At 42.2% G+C, this 11,265-nt stretch overlaps 1 protein-coding gene across 3 annotated transcripts in view; it reads right to left on the bottom strand.

Moving 5' to 3' along the window:
* Positions 1 to 334: 334 nt before the first annotated feature.
* LOC119442015 (leucine-rich repeat flightless-interacting protein 2) overlaps positions 335 to 11,265 on the bottom strand; it is a 46,550-nt gene continuing 35,619 nt past the window's right edge. For all 3 annotated transcript variants that reach the window (XM_049661809.1, XM_049661810.1, XM_049661811.1), the window contains 7 exons: positions 9,747 to 9,839; positions 9,561 to 9,657; positions 8,574 to 8,623; positions 8,260 to 8,380; positions 6,987 to 7,066; positions 3,717 to 3,828; positions 335 to 2,469 (listed from right to left, as the gene is read on the bottom strand). In XM_049661809.1, coding sequence (XP_049517766.1) covers positions 3,721 to 3,828; positions 6,987 to 7,066; positions 8,260 to 8,380; positions 8,574 to 8,623; positions 9,561 to 9,657; positions 9,747 to 9,839 — 549 coding nt within the window. In that variant the 3' untranslated portion in view covers positions 335 to 2,469; positions 3,717 to 3,720. The remainder of the gene's footprint in view (positions 2,470 to 3,716; positions 3,829 to 6,986; positions 7,067 to 8,259; positions 8,381 to 8,573; positions 8,624 to 9,560; positions 9,658 to 9,746; positions 9,840 to 11,265) is intronic.

Here is an 11,265-nt window from a genome sequence, read left to right as displayed (position 1 = left end):
TTCTTTTTTAGGATGGTAGAAAGGAAGCTGCATTGTACTGCATGCACTGTTGAAACGACAGGTAGGTGATGTCATAGGTGAATTCCTTTACTGGCACCACAGCAGTAGGATAAGTTCCAAAAATATAGACGCAGCTTCAAGGATACTTTCTTTGGGCAAACTGCACAGTTTGCCCGGGCCTCGTACTACAACATGGTAGTACCCAAATCATTTGACAAGTAGGGCGAATAGCAATATAAGCGAGGAGGAGAGGCTTTTACTGCAACACAGTCACCAGGCACCACATAAGCTGAAATTTTTAAATTTGATCGAAAAGGTAGCGCTTGCCTTTGCCTTCAGCACAGCTAATGGCTACTTCACAGCCCTTGATAATAAAGAGCTGCAAAACATTACCAGCACTAATGGCAATCACATCTCAACAATATTCCATCACAATGGGCTAGAGCCGCTTGACGAATAATGAAAGGGGTCACGTACAGTTAAGCAGAGAAACTGGGTGAATAAAGGGTTAACAGAAATACGTCATTGTGATGTTTGTTCATTACCAGGGAGGTCTCCTGTTCCTCCCCCCCCCCCCCCCCCATTTTTTTTTTTTCACAAGTGAAGGAATGCTCCTTGCAAACACTTGCTGAACACAATGATGCATCATTTCTCGCCACAACTTGAGTTTGTTGTAAGAGAGGTATCTCCAGCCCTGGTGTTATAGAATGAAGTGCGGTGCCACTTAATACAAGTTTTGTGAACTTATCAAATGACTTGTAAGCTACATGCGAGGAGTACAGACCTAGTTTTGCACCAAACTAATGTGCCCACAAATTCAGTTTCAAAAAAAAAAAAATGCAAAGGCTTGTTTGTATAAAGAGCCCCAAAAGGTTATTATATTAGAGGGCCCACTGCATGACCCAGCCCTTTATAGGGACTCTCTCTCTCTCTCAGGCTTTTATGGCAAGGAAGGCTCAAAGGCAGTTCAGAAAGAGGTGGAGGGGAACTGATCAGAGTTTGAACATCAGCAAAGCCAAGTGGGTGACAAGCAAAAAAGAAAAAAATCAGCAAGTAATTGGCACTCGTGGGAACATCACAGCACTGCACACATTTAAATCCACTGTCTTGTCTCGTGCCCTGCTGGAAAGAAAACAAAAAAAAAGGCAGCCTAAACTCGTTCGTGCACTTGGCCCAGTGGCCATAGATATTCCACTTCACTAAAAACCTTCAACCGATGCCCAAGGGCCCATGCGTCCACACCCACTCTAGTAAAGACTTCTAGAAGCACAGTAGAAACGTTCGTGCACTGCAGAATAATTAAAGTGAAACTGCACAACAGCAAGGGAACTTGTGATATGTCCACACAATGTAGACATACTCAATTGCTATGGACAGAAAAACCGAGCAACATATGTACTCCTAGCCATGTTGTGATGCTGGCGGAAACATTCTCTTTGGCTTTTCGTGAAAAAAAAAAAAAGAAAGAAACGGTGAAACCAGCAGAAGTAGACATTTTTATTGCATGCATGTGTGCAGTTCACCTGTCTCTGCAGGCTTATTATTAGATGGCGAGAATTGCATACACTTCATTTAAGCTTGAGCTTCTGTATCGCTGGACACAGGTGCGTAAATGGGGGAGGGCCAGTACACCGTGGGCAAAAGGGACCCATGCAACCCACCAGTTACAACCCAAAATAACTGCATCTGTGAACCGCGCAAATGCAATGCAAGCTACTTTTGTGTGTTGTTACGCACAAACCACCACAACCACATTAATTCCCTCAAGTCTCGGAAACATTCACACAGGTTTATATTACCAGTAATAGTTTATCGTCAGTGTTTGTATAAAATCCAGCTGCTGGAAAAGTTCCGAGTGCTACACTAGCCCATGGTCGCATCTACAGGACGGATATAGGCCAGCCATTTGCCTACCGTCGTGGTCGCTGGCCTCCAAGAGGGTTCGCATGCGGCCATTGTCTTCGACGCGCAACGTTGTGCGTGTCGTAACTTTCACGACACTGTTCATTGCCACGAGGATGGGAGCACACCACTCGGGAAACAAAATATGGCGGTTTCTGTGCGACTCCCTGCCTCTGGATATGTACAGGTTTCTAGACAGACTGCAGGAACAAACTATATTTCACAGGCTCTTTCTCCACTCCAAACCCGCACACAGCATGGTTGATGGCTCGTTATTAATGCCCGAAGGCGCTGGCAGAGCCCGCCGCAAGTGGAATGCGCCTCGTTCGCAAGCCTTGCGTCAAGCAAAAAGTGGAGAGCACAGGGGTGTAGGGGGAGAGGGAAGGCAGAGACCGTGTGGTAATAATAAGTTAAACCTCTACAGCCCCTGTACGCAAGCTCTGGCCAGCACTGGAGACGTTGCACTCTGGAGTCACTTGAGGCTGTTCCGTGCTGACTTGAGTTTGTCGATACGCTTCTGGAGGTGCTTGTTGGCAGTCTCCAGCTCTTCAATCCTGGCCTGAGCCTCTCGGCACTAGGAGGGGGGTAAGGGGAGACAAAGGCAAAATAGGCCTGCTTAGTTACTGCCTGATTGACAAAGTGAGCACACGAAACCATGTTCACACGTGTTTCAAGTAGGCTAGAGATGTATTAAGCAAAATTTGCAATAATAGAAGGGTGCAGAGCCATTTCACAACCTCTTGGAAAGCTTTTCAGTTAGCTGAGTTTGCCTGCTTTGAGAGCCTTCTTGAGCACCTATGCCTACGACAATATTAGTACTACTACAGTTCCAGCCTGCTTACAGCAAAATGCTTCATGGCGCAGGAATCAATCCCTACACTACAAACGGTTAATTATGGACGGTAAGGTCCCACAAGCAAATTATGCAGCTTCTTTACAAAGAAGGCCTGCACATATTTAACTATGACATGTATGGCAAAATGTGCATAAAAAAAGCTAATAATAAAAACTGTCTTCAGAACAAAGAATGAAGGAGTAAGCACAGTATAGGATGAATGATGCTCAAAAATTACATGCAGCCATTTCCTTTTTAGCCAGGAATTGCTTACTCCCTTAAAAGCTGCCACCTAACTGCCTTCTATAAGCTTTTTAGGAAATTTTTTTAACTGAGGAAAGGCTGTCTGCACTAATCTAGAATTCGCCTTATGTGGGGCCATTATAACCAGACTCAACTTACGGCTTCAGCACAAGAACATGAGGCTAGGCCTGGCAATTACCAGACTGATAAAATGTAATTATAATGTACTCCTAATGGCAGATGGAAGATCACAACTTCGAAGTCTCCGAAAATGAGTAACAGAGAGTCCTTCATAATGTATTCTACACTGAGCACGTGCTTCCTATGAAATAGCCTGAAGAAGATTACAAATGCTGATATTGTGCACATAATTTTACACTTATGCTTATTTCCTTTCTTGGCTAGCCAGGACAGACAGAGGAAGTAGAAAAACTGGATCAACAGTCGCAGCTGCGTCGTGATATTTTTACATACACTTCTGTCGCATTCTGACCTGCGTACAGCAGAATCTCGATACAATTCTGCATAATACATTTTTCGGGATAATTCATTTCTTTTTCCGATAATACAATTCAGGTTGGATAATATGTTGGATGATACAATTTTCGGATGATACGCTTTATTTCTCGGTTCCCGTGAAGATTGTATCAACGAGATTTCACTGAAGTTCCCGTACATCTGTATGATTTACCTTGTCCTTTTATCATTGCCCTGTTCTTTCTGCACCGCCAATGACGTACTCACCTCTCTCTGAGTTTGCGTTTCTCAGCCTTCAGGTCGTCTTCAAGCTTCTCGGATTCCTCGAGCGTCGCCTTGAAGCGCAAGACCTGTGTCTCAAGCCGCGACACCTGTGGAAACACAAATCACATTGTAAGACAGAAGTTCAAAACACTTGAAATGATGAGGAGGAGTCAAACAAGTAATGTTCCCTAAAGTCAACATTTCGACAAGGGGACTTATCTTCGTCCCCTTGCAGAAGTTCACTTGTCAAAACACTGGTAAAGTGACATTCCTTATTCAACTACTCTTCATCAAACCACATTTTAAACAGCTTAAGCTGTCCGCATATCTTGCCCCCTTACAATTGTCACCGCACATCATTTAACTCTTTCTTTACCATGGCACCAGGCATCGATCACCGGTGACCGAAGTTCTTGAGCACCTATTTTAAAGAAACCACTGCGCTCCTGGGCTCGTAGTGCCATCTCGCTGATTGTATACAAAGTAGAGTTTCCGTTTCTGCGCGATTCACATTTTTACCGCGCGGTGGGGATTTTTAAAGGGCGCGCAGGCCCAAAGGTTGAGGCGCACTTGAGCGGTGTGATGGCGTCGAAATCCGGTACCGCACACGCTCGAAAGAAAGCAGTTTCGCTTGATCCCGACGATCCTAGAAGCGATCTTTTGGCCTTTTCGAGCAGTGACTGACTCGGACATCAATGTTGCGTCTTCAGAGTTTAGTTCGGATGACGAAACTTCAGCAGATCAGCCGGGAACATCAGCTGTTACCCGCCGGCAAGTTTCATTTTTGCCTACCGTTTTGTTTATTGATATCTACAGCCGGTTCAATTGCCCTGTTAGTGTCCACTTCATTTGGACAAGACGTGCTGCCACCAGTTGCGGCCCCAGAGAGATCCGGGCATTGACCTCGGGACGACACTCCATAGTGGCTGGCAAGAGCTCTCGATTTTTTTTCGCCTGTCCTTTACGGTTTATGCTACATATAAACACCAACAAATATGCACGGATGCATTATCCTTGACAAACCGACTTAAAGAATTTTTTTATCTGAAGATATGTCTATCACTAGGAAAGTTTGCCATGAATTTCATTAATTATTTGTGTGTGGTAATTTTTATTACGTATTTTGTAATTAATTTTTCTTTCCTGAAATGCACTTTTGAAATGTGCATTTAGTACTCATGTTTTTGTATATAATATTATGCTGTAAATTATTCTTTTTCTTGAAAAAAAAATTGTAAGTAGGACCAACCAAGAACTTAAACGTTCCATTAAGCGTCAAGTAATAATTCTTAACTCAAAGATCTATGGGTATAATTCTTTAAAGAAATGTTGCCAAGGGATATATCAACAATTTGTATATTTTGGAATTTATCTAAAATTTTTTTGCCAGAGATGTTACTTCTTCCGAAATTTTTTGTGAAAATTTCATGGGTTTTTTTGTTTGAGTTTTTTTTATGCAAATAACATTTTTTATATTTTAAAAAATAAATAACATTTGAAAGCACGTTCATTTACCTTCACTTTTATATAGTCTGACACTAAACACTGCATGACACTAAACTTATTGGCTGTTGCACAAACAATTCCTAACTCAAACATACAAAGAAACAGCCAATTTTCCCGTGGTAAGGAAAGAGTCATGAAGTTAGTTTTAGAGTGATAAGGCACCCTTTCAAAGCTCAATTTACATTTCTTTGCTGTAAAATGTTAGCCGTTACTGGTGAATACGAAGGGTAATCTTTCGATTTTGAATTCTTCATCCCAATCGAGCCACGAATGATGTCATGGCAACAGCATTTTGTCATGTTTTGGCAGTTCCCTTGCAGGAAAAGTTTTCAATAGCTGGCTGATTGCACTTGCAACAACTCTCAAACAGAGCGTAAGCTTTCTATATTGAAAAACACTCTACTTGCATCAAGCAGACGATGTCAAAACAGTATGGCATTACCCGGAGCTGGTGCTGCAATTGCATGGTGGTGTCCCTAACAATCATCTGCTCATGGTATAGACTTTAACCTCCAGGGAAGAGTAAGCTGACAATATAGCCAAACTTAGTAGTTCCCTTTACTTTTCCTTTAGGTGGCAAAGGAGACATGGGAGTCAGCTTCAGAAATAATAATTACAATGTCCTTCACAAAAGTTGAGAGTAACACAAGAGAAGCGTATGTAGCTTATAGAGATTTTTCTCAACATATGCCGAGTTGAGAACAAAGCAAAGGCCATATCAATCGCTGTAAGGTGCACACGATTGCCAATGCAATATAAAGGCTCAAACAAAATTGGTCATTACATTCACATGCTGAGTATACAGGCAAACCACACCAAGCATGAAAAACAGCCACAACAGTAGGACCACGCAGAATCTCCTATTTATAGTAGTGCCACAAGAGCTGCAGAAGTGTCCACAGCAGAAAGTGAGATTGCATTCTCACATTATTATGACAGAGCTAGCACAGAATTCTGCAAACAGGCTACCACACTGCACCTCATTCGACACAATCAAAATGACCAATGCCGTGCTTGTAAAAGTGAAGGCATAGCCCCTTGTGTGGCTTGCCTCCACTACCAGTTATAAGTACGACTGTCAGCTTCAATACTGCTTTGAGCATGAGCTTGAAAATCTTACTTGTGGCAATTTGTATGTGTGGGAAAGCTAGCTTGTGGAATTTCATGCGAGATCTATTCGTGCTCGTACGCTGAAAATTATATTTTACTCAAATGGAATTGCAGATCTCACGCATTGTGTAAATGTCAGACTTGATACAGTGTGTTCACAATAATTCAGACTTGGATACATTGTGCTTTTGATTTAAATTTAGCAGTTTCCAAAACGTTGGTTGGCTTGCTATGTTTTCGTTGGCTCTGTGCTGCAGTGGGCATGTGGGCCCTAATACAGTATTTCACGGAAGGAAAATCTCATCCATGCATTGTTAGGTGACTCTGTGTGACACTTTCATATCGACTCCTGACTGTGGAAGGCAGAGCCACCGTTTAAATGAAGCAGTCACTGCACTTTGATAATGCTGCTCAGTGAATGCCGAGCTAACACTTCACAATCAGCCAATTTTAGTGTCTACTCGCAGGCAATGGAGTGGAAGGGTGCTTGACAACCAACTGTTTATTGCACTATTCGCAGAAAAGTATTACAGGAGCATAGTGACTAAGTCTCAGGGGCAGTGTTGACCCTCTCCAGGGGAGTTGAAAAAGAGGTTGGAGTTGACAGGTGCAATTGTGAATATATGAACGTCGGTCCCTGCTACTCACAGGTGCTCTGGAGTGCGATGTTCTCCTGCTCTGCTTTGCGCAGTCTGTACTTGTAGTCATCGACCTGCTTGTTGGCTTCCCCTGTGCGACAGAAAGGCATCACAGTGGCTCAGAGAAAATGCAAGCACTAGCACAAGATGGAGCTTCTTATGGCAAAGACTATCTTTTCCGGAATGTCTAGTGACCCCAAAATGAACGTCCCCAACTTTTAAAGTTGGAACAGAAAGTTTACAAGCAACCGCTAGTGCTATCACGAGCCATGATAACTACTTCATCGGGTAAGCTTACCAGAACAATCTTTCTACATCACCTAGCACAGCTGATCTAGTGCACAATTCAGTGTTATCATTTCTGTACTACATACTTTTGAGCTTCGCAAGTAAAATCAACAACAGTTCTGGCACAGATATGCAAGTTCACAACCCTGTAGGAATTGAAGAACACAATGTGTTCAGGTATGTCTGTGGAACCTGTGCTGTGTACGAGTGCAACTAATCTTTTCAATTATGCAAAGTTTGCCTATAATGTACTTTGATTATTGTTTGATGCATCAGTAGTTCTGCATGAACATGCATTGGTAGTGCACACCTATGGACCGACACAGTTTCTTCAGCAGCTCAACACTATGGTGGCTGTTTTGTCAGTTATTTTCATTTACGTTAAAAGCTGATATGACAATTATCAGGTAATTCTACGAGTGTCATTTCCATATATATATATATATATTAGAGATTTGGTATTTGCCACACTGTTCAGTGAGAATTACATTTTACACACTGCAGTATCACCTGGGGCCAAAGTTTGACAAAATGCCAGGGTTCGGTGAAATGCAGGATCTCCCAAATTGTGAGGAGAGACTCGGATGAATGAATTAGGAATGCCTAGGCATGAAATCCGGTGGCTGGTACACCTTAAATTTCACTAGCTAAACAATGCTGGGATGTCATTTCATGGGCGGTCGACAGAGTTGGACCCACGTGGTCTGTAACAAATAGTGTGGCAGAAGCACAACGATTGCGGGACAACATTTACAGTGATGGACTCTTTCAAGCTCACTTTCATCAATGTTTACCCTCTGTTAACTTAAGCATGTATTGTGTGCCACAGTTTCATCACATTTTTACGGTGGCTACTTGCTTGTAGTTCATGCTATTTTTCTCATAACCTACAGTTACGTAAACTCGAGCCAGACTAGGGAGTGGGTTTAACTCTGGTACCACAGGTCTCAGGATGTGCAAAAGGATGACGTAGTCCTGCTGCAGCACATCACTCACTTTGCACTTCAATGAGCCTCATTTCAGGTCCATTGGTCTGTGGGCCATGCACAACTGAGATCTGCTCTAGCCGAGTCACTTTCTGCCGCTCCTCATCCAAGTCCAACTGCAGCCGATTGATCTGCAAAGTGCGAGAGCATTGATAGAAGTGGATCAAACTGAACAAATTTACTGCGAGTTTCTAATTTTGCTAGGTCAAAGGACAAGGAAAACAGAGTAATGGAACATTACACATTAAGTTTTCTTTTTCAAAGCACCAAAACTTGAGCATGCATTTAGTTAAGCAGCATGCAGCATGCCTTCACATTGCACACCTGATCTTGGAGCTGTTGCTTCTCTTCTGCAAATCGCTTCAACCGGACATCTGTAAATGCAAAGAGAAAAAAAGTGTGTGGTTTCATGCCACTATCCCAACATCTTTGGAGCTTCTTAAAAGCAACAGCTGTGACTTCCAAGCTTCAAAATCCAGTAGAATTCATCTCCCTTCCCAACAAAAAAAAAATATATATATATATATATATATATATATATATATATATATATTTTTTTTTGTTAAAAAAATGCTGAATAACAGGATTGCTTCCTGCTGATGTCGTAGAGTGCTAAAGATACTGACATACAATGAGGAATAAGAGTAGGAAACAGCAGAAAAATGAGACATGGGTAAGCTGCAAGAAAAATGGAGAGAATGTGAAATTACAGAGCTAGCTACAGACCAAAGAGACATTCTTGTATGGCAAGAGGGCTTAAGGGAAAGGGAAAAAAAGTGCACATGCACTTGACATACTAGTTTGTGAAACCTTCTATAATAACTCCTCACCCAATTTGTCTCATGTGTTAAGACCAGCAAAACATGTTAACACTAAAAAGCTGTAATTTGTATGCATCCAAAATTCATTTTTCCAGGCCACTCTGCTGCAATCACGTCATTACTGCAGTGTAGCCCTTATCAAAGCCTGCAGGTCAATCTGAGGCGACAGGTTCCCCCTGCAATAATATCAGGAAACCAACCCGATTGTCCCTTCATGCGATTGGCTTGAGCGAGCTGGGGCATTTGTAGATTTTTCAAAGAATGACATGGTACAAGTATGCAGCTGTATTGTGAAACTTGAGTCGATTTCATGTAACTATTTTCACATTACATCAAGAGACAAATTTTTTTCGTTGACTTTAAGGAACCTTTTCAGCTTCCTCTTGAAAGCAGAACCTTGCTGCAGTCTGCTCATGCAGAAACTTGGGAACAAAAGAATGCATCAGGAAATGAACCTTTGTTGATTACAAGGCAACTTTCTGTTCCTCACCCAAGGAGCCATGTCCTGCCTGGTCAAGAAGTTCGGCTGCCTCCTGTGTGACCAGGTCTGGGCCGTCTCCATTTTGCACCAGTACTAGGCCATTTGCCTGCACCAGAATAAGTTGAGGTCATAAGTCAACAATCATACTACCTAGTGCCATTGCATTTCTTGAAGCGCCTTGCCAAACGCACATACCTCGATGAGCTCATCTCGTTGCCGAATGCCCTCTTGCAGCAAGGCGTTCTCTTCCTGCAGCTTCCGCAGATCCCTTTGTAGCTGGTCCAGCGCCTGTTGCAATGAACAAATGCACATGACATTTTTTTGTGCATTGAACAGGCAAGGAGAATCAGGGGAACTGACGAGCTCAATTTATTGATAGTAACAACCACACCAAATGACATTTACGAGAGTGGATGCTTGGGCTCATTAATACTGCATAGCTAAAACTATAATTTGTCTCAGCAGTTCCGTGCGGCACTGTGGAAGCTATGGGTGCCTTGACCAATCAGGAGGGCAAGCACATATAAAGGTATCGCTTCGCGCTTTGTTGTCCCAAGCTTTCTTGCCCGTGCAAGCGTTTGCAGGCCTTGCAGCCTTGGCACTGCTGCATGGAACTATTGAGACAAGGTATAAAAGCAGGGGAAAACGCAGACAGAAAGAAGGAGCTTAACACTAGAGAGCTATGTGGTGCCCAGCTCAGAGTTCAAGAGCACTGTGGTGTTCAGCTTCATCTCTCTATCTGTAAAAACAGACAGATGCCTGTGTTTTTCAACACATGTTCTGAGTTTCAGCAACCAAATGACGTCAACAGACAATCAATTCAAGGAAAACAAAGGGAATGTAACTGTGCTGCCATTTTCTTTTTCCTTTTCATACTGAACTATATAGAAATAATAATGAAAAGGGAAATGAAAGTAGAAGAAAAGACAGCTTACTGCCGATGTTGCAAGGTAGTCAGTATGACAACAGCCAGTGAATATAATGTCTATGCACGAGAGGCAGCACAGCATTTTGTTTGTGCTGCAAGTTTTATGTGAAATTCAGTGTCTTAAAATTCATCCAGAACTTTCTCACGATACGTTGAAAAACTGTTATAGCAAACCAATTGAAATAAAACTACACATTTATTACAACTACACAACAACTACACATTTTACTGCAGGGGAGCTACTCCTATACTTGCTTCAGCAAGCAGGATTTCCTAAAAACTGAATAAATGGTACATCATGTCAAATTGCTAATACATCAGGTACAATTATTCTCAGTAATTGTACAATTTCACTGTTTAGGCACCAATTTTAATACTGTAAAAGGCAGCTAGTGAAGGCCAAGTGGATTTAAGACTCCTTAGAAATCCGATTCCACACCACTGAGCATCAGTATAAAAGTTGTTTACAATATATAAGATTTAGCGCCGTGACTGCTTTGGAGGCACGTGCCCCCTTTTGGAGCACAATAGCGCAGCAAACCTAACAAACTATACTAACGGACAACTTTCTCAGGCACTGAAGTTTGGAAAGCTAGAAAGGCAAAGCATATGTGTGACAGAATTTCTAAAGAAGTTCGTCTCATTCACATTTGTTTAAGCTGGGGAACAGAAAACAAACATATTACTCACAACAGCACTTGTATTAATATAAGACATAAAATACACTACTCAGTGTTCAATTTGAATTTTATATTTTCTCTTTGCAAATGTGAGACTGTTGCAAGT

This window comes from Dermacentor silvarum, chromosome 2 (assembly GCF_013339745.2).
Source record: "Dermacentor silvarum isolate Dsil-2018 chromosome 2, BIME_Dsil_1.4, whole genome shotgun sequence".
Taxonomy (NCBI): Eukaryota; Metazoa; Arthropoda; class Arachnida; order Ixodida; family Ixodidae; genus Dermacentor; species Dermacentor silvarum.
Note: the sequence above shows the minus strand (reverse complement) of the source record. Positions and strands in the feature narration are given on the sequence as shown.